The sequence below is a fragment of the Orcinus orca genome, chromosome 2 (genome assembly GCF_937001465.1).
Source record: "Orcinus orca chromosome 2, mOrcOrc1.1, whole genome shotgun sequence".
NCBI classification, from domain to species: domain Eukaryota; kingdom Metazoa; phylum Chordata; class Mammalia; order Artiodactyla; family Delphinidae; genus Orcinus; species Orcinus orca.
Window position 1 is genome coordinate 25,465,077 of NC_064560.1, and position 16,091 is coordinate 25,481,167.

The window sequence follows — 16,091 nt, forward strand, 5'->3', positions numbered from 1 at the left end:
GGCAGTCTCACATCCTCTTACTAGAAGTGAGGTTCTTAAAAGCAGTGGTTTTCACACCTTTTAGTCTCAGGACTCCTCATACTTTAAAAAATTAGTGAGCACCCAAAGATGCTTATCATTTACATGAGTTGTACCTACCTACAATTACCACATTAGCAACTTTAGTGCATTTCAATATAACAATAACCCCATTACATGATAACATACAGAACATATTTTTAAAATGGTATTTTTCAGGACTTCCCTGGTGGCACAGTGGTTCAGAATCCACCTGTCAATGCAGGGGACACGGGTTCGAGCCCTGGTCCGGGAAGATCCACATGCCATGGAGCAACTAAGCCCATGCGCCACAACTACTGAGCCTGCACTCTAGAGCCTGAGAGCCACAACTACTGAGCCCACGGCGGTGCCCTAGAGCCCACACGCCGCAACTACTGAGCCCTCATGCTGCAACTACTGAAGCCCGCATGCCTAGAGCCCGTGCTCCACAACAAGAGAAGCCACCGCAATGAGAAGCCTGCACACCGCAACAAAGAGTAGCCCCCACTCACCGCAACTAGAGAAAGCCCGCGCGCAGCAACAAGACCCGACGCAGCCAAAAAATTTTAAAAAAAATTTTTAAATGGTATTTTCCAAAACATAAGTTAGAGAGAAGAGTGGCACTGTTTTTACATTTTTGCAAATGTTTTTAGTGCCCAGCTTAAGACAGCCGAATCTCAGAGCTATCTGCATCCAGCCTGGTGTGACAGCCTCACAAAGATGAGTGCTGAAAAGGGGAGGAACATGTAACAGCTTTTCCAGATAATCAAGGCCCCAGGAGTTGCCATGCTCATGCTGGAAACAAGGTTTCCAAAATCTGGATTTCACTTGAAAGCAAGTTTATCTTCGGCAATACATATGTCAGCTGTTTTCCTTAAAGTCACAGCTCATAGCATGCGTTTTTGAGAAAATGCCAAATCCCCAAGTCTGAATAACCAGAATTGGTCTGTCAGCTGCTTGTTCAAGCACAAACGAAAGAAGCAGCGGTGGAGCTCACAACACAATCACAAAAGTGCTCCTGGTCAGACAGCAGCACACTGCAGGGGCAGAAGGACTTCATCCTACTTCCCATTTCATCACACAGACTGTGAGAGAGACGGACTCAAGGGTCTACAGTAATGAAATTAATCATTTTTCCTGTGCCATCAAGGATGTTCTTAGTAGGGACTTCCCTGGTGGTCCAGTGGGTAAGACTCTGCGCCCCCAATGCAGGGGGCCCAGGTTCGATCCCTGGTCAGGGAACTAGATCCCATATGCATGCCACAACTAAGAGTTTGCATGCTGCAACCAGAAGATCCTGTGTGCTACAATGAAGATAATAAATAAATATAAATATTAAAAAAAATAGTACTCTTAAAAACAAAATATGTTCTTAGTGAACTGCCTACTTTCTTTTTTGACTCAGTGCCTTGCAGTGAAGAATAAGGCAACTGCTAGGACCGGCTGGTGCCAAAGCCGAGATTCTCAGCCACAGTCTCACCACTGACTTTGCATCATCAGTGCAAATGTCAACATAGTGCAAGAGGCAGATAACTATTATGAAAACAGTTTTGACTTTGCAGACCCCCTGAGAACCACGGAGAGCCACTGCTTAGAGGCACGGATTTGCTACACACAGTGAGCCTCATGAAAAGCCTTACACGGGGCCTGGCATGTAGTCAACACTGGAGAACCAGGGTGGGGAGCCACAAGGCTTGCGTGTATATACGCGTCTGGGGACTGGGAAGAAAAGACAGCGCTTACCTGTGTGAGATAGAAGACGTGCGTGTGAGGGACTGTGAACAGAGCGTTGACTGCACCTCGGAAGGTATAGATCTGTTGGTGTGGGTCCCCCACGAAGATTTTCCCACATGGCTGAGACAGAACTATGTTCATGATCGCTGCGACCAAGAAGATGGAAAGTAAGGGCTCTGAAGCGACACCAACCCACGGAGCAAAAAGAAACCAAACTTAAGACAGAAAAGGATGAAAACGCTTGCACACTGGACAACAGTTATCTTTCCCTCCAGCATAGGTGCACTCAGTCCAAAGAAATGATTTTATAACAAACAAAAGAAACAGCTTCTAACCCTATGAATGCAGATTATTTTTACTCCATATGAGTATAAGAAACCACATAGGCAAATATAAAATGACGCAAGTTATCTTCTCTGATATTATAATTTAAGGCCCCAAAATGACCAAGTCACACTATTTTCTATCAGCCACTGGAAAAATACACAACACAAATTGTTCACTCTAAATTGACTACCTTTTCCCCCTCCACATGAGTCTCAACCCAATCATGTGGTGACCTAGGCTCAGCCAATATTTTAAGAATAATGCAAGCAAAACATTTAGAGAAAATTAAGTCTCCTTTGGGTGAGGGGTGGGGGTGGAGAGACAAGTGCTGAAATCCACAGTCAGACAGCAAAGGGTTTCTGAATGACTAAGCGTCACGCGCTCCTCCTCATGACAGACAAGAATCATCGACTTATGCACACACGTGTCCTCTTACACATTCACAACACTGTTGCTATGTGTTTGGGACTACTGGTGTCCTGAATGGTTTATCACCTGGGGTACAGTCCTGGGCCTCGTCCACAAAGATGGCGTCAAAAGAGGCCAGCAGAGGCTTGCTGAGCTGCCAGAGTTTCAAGTAGCCTACAAGAAGGGGCAGAAGAGTCAGAAATCGGAATGAGGCGGGTCCACGGCGGGGCTCAGGACTGGGCGCGTGCGTACCGTCGTGCGTCATATGGTAAGCCTCCTCCTTGCACTCGCCCAGCTTCCGCATGTTGTCCCAAAGTCGGCTCGCTTCGAGGACACCGTTCTAGAAAGCAAGTGACACGGTGATGTGAAGGTCATGACCCTGAAATCAGGAGTTCATGTCCATGTGCAGGGGTCAAAGCAAAGGTCCCAGCTCACGGTGAACGGCAGCCACCCCCTGGCCTCCCCCGGCTCCACGACGGCCTCATGTCAACGTCAGGCGCCCAGATGGGCAAAAGCCAGGGGCTGGACCACACCCAGAGGTAGAGCATCGCTCAGGGAGCACAGCATCTGATGAACCAAGAAAGGCTGGATGATTCCTCTAGATTTATGACCGACAGTTAATTCATAAAAAGTGTGGTCAATGACTGAAAAGACTTGATAAAAATTAGAAAAGAGAATCACATCTTTAGACCCTGGACCAGCAGACCCCACGACGAGCTCTTATAAACCCTGGGCAGGAGCCCCATCTGTGAAATGGAGGACCAGGCTGAGGACTAAGCAAGATGAGTGCTCTTCACAGAAAACCCTGTATACTTTGCAGCCAGCACAACTGGCCTAGGGTCTCCCCCCACCTCTACCTCCTGCCAGCAGCTCTAAAGACATCAAAGACCAGTACAAGCTGGCACCGTGTTGAGCCCTTGTTCCTCCCGAGCCCTAACTCCAAAGGGACTGAGACACTCACCAGCTTCTCGCTCTGCTCGACCATGACTCTCTGTCCCTGGCTGTTCTTACACCAGATGGGCACGTGGTCAATCGTCAGCTCGTCGTCAGCCGAGGCAAAGAAGTTTTCCAGAGTCTTACATACTAGCTTGGCCCTTATGAAGCCACCCTTCCCTTCAGCAAGGACAGAGTTGACCATGAAGGGGGTTAACTTGAAGAGATTCAACTTCTTCTTCAATTGGTACCTGCAATGCACGTCCCAAAGGCACCGGGTTGGCTTTTGTGGCAACTCGCGATTTAGTGTCTCCCCCAGGTCTGCCCCCTTCTCTCCAATGACACCACCAGGTCACTGAAAGTGGCACATACAGGTGACAAAAAAAAGCCTGAGGAGCTGAGTGAGGTCCTCGTAGGATTGGAAAGGGCTCCGTTACGCTTTCCAGAATTCACATCTAATAACCCAGGAGACGAAGTGGCTCACAGCAGATATCACTGTTCCAAGGTGTGGACCAGACTCCAGGAGGCCCCAGGGGGGGACCCTCGAAGCTCCCTGAAGCTTTCTCGTCCAAGGGGACATGGCTCAGAGGCCTGGGTGCCTGGAACAAGTGCCCCTCAGCCCCATCTTCTCCCCTCCAGCTTCTGAGGAAAGCCTGAATGGGTCAACCAGACTGGTGATGCCCTGAACTTTAGGCAAGTCACTCTGACCTTCTGTGCCTCAGTTCGAGACATGAAAATGCCTCCCTCAGTGAGACAGTGTTAAGCTTCCCTCAGTAGCAATATATCTCTATGGGGTGAAGTAAAAATTACTCAATCTATGGCCATATTCCCTGCCTGTAAGTGAAGATAAAGCACTAAGTTTTCTCCGAGTCACTGTGGTGTACTGACTGCAACGTGAGAGCAGTAACTGGACGTAATGGCAACAGTGGCACCATGATGCTCACTTGCGCCCGATGTGCCCGTAGGCCATGGAGTGGAAGGTCTTGCAGATGACATTGCTGGGGAAGACGAGCTCGGCCTGCTTGGCGATGCTCTTGTTGAAGGTCACGTACAGAAACCTGCTCTCAGACCACTTCTCAGCGTACTTGACCAGGGTGGAGGTCTTCCCAGTACCTGAGGAAGCCAAGAGCAAGGGAGGTGACCCTCTGACCAGGAATAACGGTTCCCACAGATGCTATAATCGGGTCCCACCCATGCCTATCTCCCCGCTTGTCTGGGACCAGACAGTGGCAAGTTCTCCAGTACTGATGAAAACTAAAAACAGTGCTGTGAAGGGAGCAGCAGACTCAAGACAGAGCCACCTGGGTTGAGGTAGCAGACCCTGCAGCTCTAAAGGGGCCACTTCAGTCTGCTCCTCAGCCTGTGTGGGTAACACTGACCTCATAGGGTGTGCAGGATAATTACCCAGGTACCCAGCAGAGGAACTCATAAACGGTAGCTATGCTGGCCTAGGCACCATTCATGCTTCGATAGCAAGAGCATGAAAATGAGATTCAAGGATCCTTCCAACCTGTTCTGAACTATCCTATCTGCCCCTCCTCCCCGCCTTTCATTCAGTTATTCAGTTAGTCAACTGTCACCCACTGAACAAGTATTTCCTGAGCACCTACTGCATATTCAGCCCTACACTAGGCATGTCACAAACACAAAGCAAGCTTCCTGCATTACAATCTAGTTGGGAATAAAACACCAACACAGTTGGAACAATTGGAACAAAAAAAAAAGAGAATAATGATAACACAGTAGAGTGAAAAAGAATATGGATCTGGAAACAAAAAAGAAAATCTCGCCTATGGAAGAAGAAAAATAGCACCTCCTTTCCTACCTACCAGGGCTGTTTGAAGATCAACAGATCAATGACATAGTGTGGAGGTGTTTATAGAAGGTGTGTGTTGGCTATTCTTCCTATGTAATCAGGCACCAAACAGTTAATACAGATTAGTCACAGTGAGAGTTCAGAATCACGGAGGGTTCAAAGGGCTGAGGAAGCCTCCACCAAGAAGACACAGAAGTGACGGGGGTCAACGTCAGATGGCAGAGAGATAGAGGAAGTAGGGGACGGGGAGGGTAGGCGAAAAGGCACGTTTCTGGAGAGAAATAGATACAGCTTTGAATTCTACCTCCACCACGTATTTGCTCATTTAATCTGGACCACATCATTTTAATTTCCCTGAGCTTTAAAACCTCATACATAAAATGAACCAGAAATTCCCTGGCCATCCACACTTCCACCGCAGAGGGCATGGGTTCAATCCCTGGGGAATTAGGATCCTGCATGCCACGCAGTGCAGCCAAAAAATAAATAAATAAACCAACCTCACAGAATGTTAGGATTAGCACAGGGCAGACATTTGATAAAGTGGCTGTTGTTTTTAGTAGGATATTTAGGCAGAAAAGAAGCGGGAAGGCATTCCAGGTAGAGAAAATAGTATGAGCAAAGGTTCAAAGAGCAACCAAGTACTTTAAGAGCCAGGAAGCACAATTAGCTGACTGAATAATGTATGTCAGAACCAAAAGGTAGGAGGCCCTTCCAGACTTCACCCTATAGAAATCAAGGAGCTCCTGACACTGTCTGAACAAGGGATTCACATGACCTACCGCCCCATAAGCAATCAGTGTCTGAGCAGATATGATGATACATAATAGGCTGGATCAATCCCAGTGGCATCTACCCCACAAACAAACTCCTATGGCCATTCGTTCACCAGGAAGCCCAGTGTGGATGCCCCCCTGCAGTGGTAAGAAAAAGCACTTATTCCTTGGCAACTGCTTTTTAGATGATTTAATTGCAGCAGTTCAATAATAGATTAAGGTAAAGATATTCTGGCAGGTGGTGGGTAAGGTGGTAAGAGGCATTCCAGGAATGGCAGCCCCCTTACCTGCAAATGCCATAATTTTTACCACCTGGAGAGGTTCCATCTTATGGCTTAGGATCAGCTGTTGTTCATGTGTCAGCTGGATGGTTGTTTTCTTGCTATAATCATTACAGAAGAGAAATCAGGAAAAGAATAAGGAATTGAAACGATCAGGTGATGGACTGTCAAAAATGAAACAGGAAACCAAATGGGACGAATAAAATTTAACCAGAAAAAAGGGGAGGGCCGCCCCCCCTTAGGGTGATTAAATTGTTCTAAAACTAGGTTATGATGTTAGTTGCACACTCAGTAAATCTACTAAAAATTATTGAATTATACAATTAAAATGGGTGAATTTTATGTAATGTAAATTATAACTCAATAAAGTGGTTAAAACAAAACACCTTTTCCTCTTCAAGTACGAGAGTCAGGAATCAAAGACGTCCACACACACACCCCCTTACAGACATACCCTGGCCAGACCGATGGTTCCTCTTTGACTTCTGTGGCCTGAGCACAGGAATTCTCCTGAAGATACAGGCAATAGAAAATGTTGTAGTGAATCCTAACAGGAAAAAAGCAGATTAGAGATTTTCAAATTCAGTCACGACCTGTATCTTATTTTTCCTCAGATGTTTTTTAGACTCCTAATCATTGCTAAAAATAAAATATGTACCACCATTTTATGAAAAAAAGGGAAGAAAAGGGTTTAAATATACCTAGAGCTGAGCTATATTTACCTGCACTGTTGGAGGTAAATATTTGGAGAGCACGGTTCTGCCTGGCTGCGATGGGCAGAGGCAAAGGAGACAGACCAGGATGTGCTCTTTGGGGAACAAAATGTAGCCACGTATGAACACAGAAGGCTCCGTCCACTCCAGGCTCAACAGCCCTGTAGGTAAACACTATCTTGGGGATGGTGTACGACCCCACGGCACCTCACGTTCACAGAACCCGCCTGCCTGCATCACTGCACTCAAACCTCACGGAGAACCTGGCGGAGCAGTGGGTGGTGGGGCTCGCCCAGCGGTAACGCGGGGAAGGGGCAGGGCGGGGGCGGGGCAGGGCGGGGGCCAGTTACCGATTGCTGATGTTGATCCCTTTCTCCCTCATGGCGTAGAGCAACACGGCAATGCAGTACAGAGTCTCAGTGATGTCTGGCATGGTCACTGTGGAGCTGGGCCGCCGGAGGCAGAAGAGCAGCTGCTGGATGTCATTGACGCTGCTGGACAGGAGGATGATGGCCGCCACCAAGGCCCACACGTTGACACCCTGAGGAGGGAGGTGGACAGGACAGGAGACGAGACCCAAAACACAACCGGTAAGAATCACATGGGACAGCCGGTGAAGAAAGCCAGGTTTGGGGTTCGTGTACCTTCCTCAGACCATCTAAACGGAGCGCAAACTTCCTGAATGACATTTGGGAAACACCAGGCATGTCTCCTTTTACCCTGGATTCCTTCTTTCTCATCATTTTTGGGTTTGAGTTCTTAAGTTTTCTTTGATTAAATAACATTTATAAAGTACTTAACACAAGACGCTGCACAGACGTGATCCTCCCACCTCCTCACCAGCCCACCCCACCCGCACCAGGTCAGTGTGAGCTCTGAGGTCCAGACACTCAACTCAAACAAGCTCACTATTAAATGGGTGCCCATGTGGGAGGCACAAAAACTGGGGGATACAAAAGAAGATAGCGGTCTTTAGGGGGAAATCAAGACTGACAATTCAATGGCATTAAGATGTTAATTTAGTATTTATATTATTAGTAATACTTATTAAATATTAAGTTAACTAAATATTAAATTATTGAAAATTTATTATTATGGACACAGTATGCTCCATTTATTAATGTCTAAGAAAATGTTCACTAACATGGAAATATCAATAACAGACATATAGGGACTTCCCTGGTGGCTCAGTGATCAAGACTCCACGCTCCCAATGCAGGGGGCCTGGGTTCGATCCCTGATCAAGGAACTAGATCCCACATGCAGGCCTCAACTAAGAGTTCGCAAGCCACAACTAAGGAGCCGGCAAGCCGCAACTAAGGAGCCCGCCTGCCGCAACTAAGACCCAGCACAACCAAATAAAAATAAAACTAATAATAATAGACATATAAGTATATAACTATCATTCTTAACTTTACTGCAAGCCTCCCTGTTAAAAATGCATCCACAAAAGCAAAGTTCCACACACCTTTCACTACAACCATACTGGGAAACAAATCTCACTCCATCGACAATCACTTCACTAAAGATGGACAGAGAAATGCACATGGCTGGATTTCCAACCCTCGACTGGCTGCAGAATGAGGCTGAGGTTGCATGTGGCTTCCAAAACAAAATTTAAGAAGAATCGCTATCCAGATGAGAAGCCACAAGACAAAGGAAACTGGAGACTATTTCCAGCTTCTCATTAACTCACTGTGCATCAGTACAAAATCCTTCTTTTCTCTGGTTCTTTCAAATAACCCAAGGTGTCAACAATACAATGGGCTGCCTTGTAAAGAAGCCCTTACTAATCAAAGTGTGTAGAGGCTAGATGACCATCCTCTGTTGGAACCGCTCAACAGAATGGGAAATTGGATGAAATACTTTTTAAAATTCCTTCCAAATTAAAGAATCTATAACAATGTAGCCTTTTATTTCTCTATGGGACCAATGACAAGATTAAGGCTTCAAAGCAAAGGCTGAAGGAAGATTTTTGAAAATAAATCTAAAATAACCTTCAACCAAACTTGATCACCAATACACTTTCTTCCAAAGAGAAAAGGTGTCACCTCCCCAGCCCTCCCCTCCCTGCAGCCTCTTCACGTACGGCAGGGGCAGCGTAGAGATCGGGGAGGTGTTGGCGCACGCAGGCCTCTGCCTCGGGGAGGAGGAGGTGATCCCTCAGACTCCACAACGCCCGTCCAGGGTCCACACTCGGGGAGCACTTAGTGGTGGCTGTGTAGCTGTAAGACATTCACAGCAGCGTCCATGGGAAAGGTGATCCAGTAAGTGCTGATTTCTGGGAAAGGACTTTGGAAACTGACTTCCTCCCAGGAAACGGGGACTCACCGGATGAGGTTCAGCACACACAGGTCTGACTCCTTCTCTATGCCATAGCTCGAGAGGATGCCATCCACTTTGCTGACAGCTTGCTCTTCATTCATCAGGTATCGGTGATACAGCTTTTTCCAAGGAATGAACTAGACAGTTTAAAAAATCCAAAACAACATGCAGGCAATGGCTATTAGAGAACTGATCAGGCCACAAACATATAGATAACTGCTTGAAAAACAATCACAGTCTACAATTCAAAAGCTGGGCAAATAGGGTAGAAACATTATACAAATTTTAGTTGGAAACTAGGAGAAGGGGGGGCTCTTGGTTTGGGTTCCTACATAACTTTTTACAGAATCTGGGAAAAGCCAGTGCTTCAATTTCCCTATCTGAAATAGTGCCCTGTCCCTGTTGGGACACTAATGGCTCAGAGCTTCAGCAAGGATTAAATAACATGAGAGTTGTGGCTATACTAAGATTAGACAAAATAGACTTTAAGTCAAAAGTTATTAGAAGAGGGACTTCCTTGGTAGTCCAGTGGTGAAGAATCCGCCTTCCAAGGCAGGGGACACAGGTTCGATCCCTGGCCGGGGAACTAAGATCCCACATGCCGCAGGGCAACTAAGCCCACGTGCCACAACTACTGAGCTCACGCACCTCAACTAGAGCCTGCATGCTGCAAACTACAGAGCCCACGTGCCCTGGAGCCCACGCCACAACTAGAGAAGAGAAAACCTGCACAGCACAACTAGAGAGAAGCCCGCGTGCCACAACAAAGACCCCGCGCGCCACAGCAAGCGCTGCAATGAAGATCCTGCGTGCCTCGATGAAGACCTGATGCAACCGAATAAATAACTTAAAAAAAATTATTAGAAGAGACAAAGAATATTACTTGATGATAAAAGGGTCAATTCACCAAGAAAATATAACAATTATAAATATGCATGTACCAAATATCAGAGCTCCTAAATCTAGGAAGGAAACACTGACAGAATTGAAGAGAAAAACAGCAACATAATAACAGGAGACTTCTATACTCCACTTTCAAGAATGGATAGAACAAACAACACTGGACCAAAAAGGCATATACTGAACACTCCATCCAGCAACAGTAGAATATACAATCTTCTCAAGTATACATAGAACATTCTCCAGGAAAGATCACGTACAAGAACACAAAACAAGTGTCTTAACATATTTTAAAAGACTGAAATTATAGAAAGTATGTTTTTCAATCACTATAGAAACTAGAAATCAGTAGCAGAAAGAAAACTGGAAAACCCACAAATATGTGGAAATTAAACAACACACTTAAAACAACCAATGGGTCAAAAAGGAAATCACAAAGAAATTAGAAAATACCTTGAGACAAACGAAAACAAAAACACAGCATATCAAAACGTATGGAATGAAGTGCAAGCAGGGCTAAAAGTTAAGTTGATAGTTATAAAAACTTACATTAAAGAAGAAAGGTCTGGATTTCCCTGGTGGTGCAGTGGTTAAGAATCCGCCTGCCAATGCAGAGGACACAGGTTTGAGCCCTGGTCCAGGAAGATCCCACAGGCCGCGGAGCAACTAAGCCCATGTGTCACAACTACTTAGCCTGTGCTCTAGAGCCTACAAGCCACAACTACTGAGCCCACATGCCTACAGCCCATGCTCTGCAACAAAAGAAGCCACCACAATGAGAAGCCCGCACACCACAACGAAGAGTAGTCCCCACTCACCGCAACTAGAGAAAGCCCACATGCAGCAATGAAGACCCAACACAGCCAAAAATAAAATAATGTTTTAAGAATATTTTTTAAAAAATGAAGATCACAAATCAACAACCTAACTTTACATGTAAAGGAACTATAAAAAGAACAAACTAAACCCAAAGCTAGCAGGAGGGAGGAAATAATAAAGACTAAAGAGCAGAGATAAATGAAATAGAGAATAGAAAAATAGGAAAAAAAACCAATAAGGGCTTCCCTGGTGGCGCAGTGATTGAGAGTCCGCCTGCCGATGCAGGGGACATGGGTTTGTGCCCTGGTCCGGGAAGATCCCACATGCCGCAGAGCAGCTAGGCCCGTGAGCCATGGCTGCTGAGCCTGCGCGTCCGGAGCCTGTGCTCCGCCACGGGAGAGGCCACAACAGTGAGAGGCCCAGGTACCGCAAAAAAAAAAAAAAAAAAAAAACAATAAAACTAAGAGTTGTTTTTTTTTTTAACAAGATCAACAAAATCGACAACCCTTAGATATATTTTGGAAAAAAGAGAAGATTCAAATAACTGAACTCAGAAATGAGGAGAACATTACAACTGATGTCACAGAAATAACAAGACTTATAAGAATACTATGACCAACTGCATATCAACCAACTGGATATAGTAGAAGAAATGGATAAATTCCTAGGAACACACAACCTACAAAGACTGAATGATGAAGAAATAGAAAATCTGAACAGACCAATAATTAGTAAAGAGACTGAATCGGTAATCAAAAGCCTCCCAAAAAGTTAAGAGTCCAGGACCAGACTGCTTCACTGAAAAATTCTACTGAACATTTAAAGAAGAACTAACATCAATCCCCCTCAAACTCTTCAAAAAAACTGAAGAGGAGGGAGCACTTGCAGACTTATTCTGAGGCCAGCATAACCTTATACCTAAGCCAGACAAAGACACTACAAGAAATAAAAAGAAAATGACATCTGTGACAAGGTCACTGAAAATAACCAAGTCATTGCTGGTGATGATAAAAACATCAAGAGGTAAGGATAAGCTGGGATATCTTCCCAAAATCTTCTCGAGCAGAATGGAGTGAAACCTCATCTATCCCCAGTTCACATCAGAGAGATAATTAAATGGGTAGAAATACTGAACCAAAACAGAGTTCACAAATAAAAACAGAAAGATATTTCTTAGAAAGTAGGAGACAAGACCCCAGGCAAAGAATGGAGCAAGAGCGATATGAAATTTCCTCCAAAATCTTTTGGGCTTGGAAGAGAAATGTACTAAGTTTTGATATATCCACCTTTCCCTCCATCTCCAAGGTTTTAAACTTCAATGCATTTGAAGAATAAATTAAACTCTCTACCTCTGGTTTCTTCCCAATGTCTGGTCTAAGGGACATACAAGCTAAGGAGAACATTCTCCCAGCCCTCAGGCTTACTGGAGACCTGAACCTGGGAAGTATAATGACACAACAAAGGGAAGGGCAGGGCACAGGATAACGGTATCAGGAAATCCTTTCTGAGATCACGGGCTGCCCCTGTGTCATCTTCAAAAGGTACTCTTGTGACTAAACGCAACACTCATTTACTAATCACCTACTGTATGTAGAACATCGTGAGACAGTGCCGAATGCAAAAACAAACAGGACAACCAGCCCTCTAGCAATATGCTAATAATTTACAGGGAGGAAGAAGGCTCTCTAAGACCATAACAGAACATGATAAGCTTGAACAGAGGTATAAATCACTATAATAGCACAAGGAAGAGAGTGAGTGATTTCAATGGGATGGAACGGGAAAGCGTTAGTCTAAGAGTGCAGTCTTGAAGAGGAAAGACATCAACAGAGCTATGAGGGGCCCTTTTGGTTGGCTGGGGGAAGTGGGGTGCAGATTAGACCAACATAAGGGAAGTACTGTGCAGTCCACAGTTGGGAAGCAGAACATCATTGGTTGTGGACAGAATACAGGAATGGACTGGAATGAAGTCAGCAATGAGCCTGGAATAATAAGGTGGGACACACACAGAAGGTCCCGGTTGCCTCCAGGAGATTGGGATTTGATCCTGGAGGCAAAATGGACACCAACATTTCTGAAGAAATGCCATTGTCAGGAGTATGCATTAAGTGAAGCGAATCCATGGACTTTTTAGAGAAAACACGAGAGAACGAAAAGCGCTTTCCGTACCAGTGGATCACTGATTATCTCCCTCCAAAAGTGGCACACCAAGCTCAGATTCCAGTAGAGGTCTTCCATGGGGAGGAAAGCAAAGATGTGCCTCAGGACCTCACTGGGCAGGCTGCAGATGTGGCTCTGGGGTTCCTGGCAGGGCGAGGTCCCAAGAAGCCCATAGTAAGAGTCAGGAACAGGATCAGGACCAATGTCCTCCACCTCCTGGCTGGATTCTCCCGGCTGCGCAGAGAACCACGACACACCGTCCTCTGCTTCCTGCCTGCCTTCCCTGGGCCGTCTGCACGACAGGGACAGATGATGCCGTGGGGTCTTCCTAGAAACCCCATCCCACTGACTGGTCCCTGTGGCTTGATTCCTCTCGTCCTCGAAGGACCGAGACCGCTTCCCTGACGAGCGTGGCCGTACTGCTCCATCACCTCCCTGAGGCAGGGCGCAGTGGCCTTCTGCAGCAAAAATCATCTCATCCTCCGAGTCCTTAGAGCTGTCCTGGCCCACAGAATTGCTTTTGGCCATGTCATTGGTGCGCCGCTGCTGGCCAGCGAGGAAGAATTCAGGGTTGTATCCCAGGCATCCTCGACCTGGAGAGAGAACCCAAACAAGGTGAACGAGAAGTGAATAATGACTGATGACCCTTTGTTGACCCAAATAAGACAAACTAATTTTCAATTATCGATTTTAATAGAGGAAAGAGACAAGGATGTATTTTATTGGTCAACTGATTATATAAATAGATTAATCCAAAAAATATTTCTATCGGGCTCTATCATACAGTCAGATACACATTTGGAAAGGGACAGAGACCAGTCTGGATGGTGTGAGGACCACAGTACACCTTGCAATAGGCCAGGGTTAAATTCTGATGTTTTCTAATTGTGGAGTTAATTACACCAATATTTATGAAGAGCTACCACCTGCTCAGTGCTAGGACTTCACGCTGAAACACACATGCTGATAAGTCTTTATCAGTAAAGAACTCACAATACAGAGGAGAAGTTGACTTATACACACAAAACAGACAAAATATCAAACACTATATAACCACCGAGTTTAAAACTGCCTCATACAATTGGTTACAGTGGTTCCAAAAAGTGGGAAACAGAGACTACAATCACATCACAAGAATTGAAGATGACTAGTGAGATCCGAGTTGGATTCTGAAATGAGATATATCACAGGGAAATAAGACAATCTGGATTATACAAACAGGTATTAATGAAAGTGGGAATTCACTTGGCACTAAATGGGTCATAAGGAAAACAATCTGCCAGAAGTAGAGCCTGCATGTAATAACGTCAGGGGATTGAGCCTGAGTCCCTCATAGTAACAGGGAACATACCACACTGGAGGTTCTTGAGAGTGGCAGTGACATGACAGAAAATGGTACTCAGGAACATTATTTGATATTCGAGCTGATATGGAAAAAATAAAGTCTGAAGGCAAGGAGAGGGTTATTGCAGCAGCCCAGGTACGAGGTGACTGAGGGCACAATCTACCGTAAAAGCACTGAGTGAGGGGACGTTTGGGAGAAAAAGAGTGAGACGGTGGACCTAGTGATGGATTGGACAAAGAGGACTGCTGAAGAGTCAGGAAATCACGACGGTTCCAGAATGGTATCGTGGTCATGCTGGGACGTGTTCCCTACCACGTTAAAGTTAAGCCAGCTAGTGGAATTCATTCAGCCGTGCTTTTCTGGGGCTTTTACCAACCACTATGATAGGATGGAATTTTCACAGAAAACTCAGAAATAGTGAAAAAGTGTCAAACTACTGCAACAGAACCACAAGATCACAGTAGCAGTATTTACAAATACCGGGAGATACTCAAAGGCCACACACACTACAGATTCTGAAACGCAAGATATTTGGGGGAAAGACATACCTCTAGTCCCTCTTTTGGTTCTGGGTCTAGGATAGAGACCGTGGTTCGGGTCTCTGTTTGTCCATCTTTGACCGAAGGGCTGGGTCACGGCCAAGTGACTGCGAGCCAGATGTTGGCAGTCGACGGCTGTAAGATGCTTCCGCTTAAACCGTCTCACTGTTTTGTATCAACAGGCAGAAGAAATGGGACACTTGTTAGTTATCACCAATTCTACAAGCTAGCAAGTTAACCTTAATTTTCAGGAATACAGTGGCTGTGGGCCACCCCAGCCAGCCCTTTCCCTCTTCCCCATATTCCCATCAACTTTCAGTCATTTTATAGTTTCTTTGCATCTCTTCCTTAGGATTTGAGAATCCTAAAATAAGATCCTAAAATAGCCTTCTTTTCCACCTATCACACTTTGTAGAAGCCCTGATCATGAAATGCTCATTCAAAAAGAAGTTGCCACTAATGGATAAATGGAGATCTGGCAACTTTTCCTTGACTTTAGCCAGGCCATTTATACTATCATAATAACCATAAATATTTTAAGAGTTGGCTATAGCTTTTCAAAATATACTCATGCATTGTCCCCTGTATACACCAGCTTTTCCAAGTCTGAGAAGCAGAAGGCACTAAGCGGACAGTCACAGGAGATTTCCCACCCCTGCTGTATGTCTCTCCCCATGCACCCCACCCCACCCCATGCACCCCTCTCGGCCCCGAGAGCATCTCAGCATCGGGCACTGATGTAATAGGACAGGAGCAAAGCCCCCAAGTAGAAGAGAATGGAGCCCACTTTTCAGCATCTTCAGAGGAGGAAATTTCATATTCTCCCTCAGCAAAACACTACAGCAGTGACTGTGCCTAGAATTCTGTCTCGAGAGTATTGAAATACTTTTGTTTATATTAGTCATTTTTCTGCCAGGTATTTTTTCATTCCTATTTCTGCATTTTATTGCATGTAAGATCTAACTACCTCCTTATG

The 16,091-nt window shown here is 45.4% G+C and overlaps 1 protein-coding gene across 6 annotated transcripts in view; it reads right to left on the reverse strand.

Annotated features, from left to right (window-relative positions):
* Positions 1–16,091, reverse strand: part of FBH1 (F-box DNA helicase 1) — a 47,572-nt gene that overhangs the window by 21,025 nt on the left and 10,456 nt on the right. For 5 of the 6 annotated variants that reach the window (XR_007475273.1, XM_033409166.2, XM_033409167.2 and 2 more), the window contains 12 exons: positions 15,125–15,280; positions 13,241–13,824; positions 9,359–9,489; positions 9,117–9,252; positions 7,378–7,568; positions 6,769–6,861; positions 6,321–6,415; positions 4,386–4,554; positions 3,470–3,692; positions 2,761–2,848; positions 2,596–2,682; positions 1,783–1,949 (listed from right to left, as the gene is read on the reverse strand). Coding sequence is in view for 5 of the 6 variants with exons in the window: in XM_033409166.2 (XP_033265057.1) it covers positions 1,783–1,949; positions 2,596–2,682; positions 2,761–2,848; positions 3,470–3,692; positions 4,386–4,554; positions 6,321–6,415; positions 6,769–6,861; positions 7,378–7,568; positions 9,117–9,252; positions 9,359–9,489; positions 13,241–13,824; positions 15,125–15,280 (2,120 nt within the window). In the remaining variant the exon portion in view is untranslated. Of the gene's footprint in view, positions 1–1,782; positions 1,950–2,595; positions 2,683–2,760; positions 2,849–3,469; positions 3,693–4,385; positions 4,555–6,320; positions 6,416–6,768; positions 6,862–7,377; positions 7,569–9,116; positions 9,253–9,358; positions 9,490–13,240; positions 13,825–15,124; positions 15,281–16,091 lie in introns of those variants that run through there. The other variant, XM_004281690.4, reaches the window with a different exon arrangement.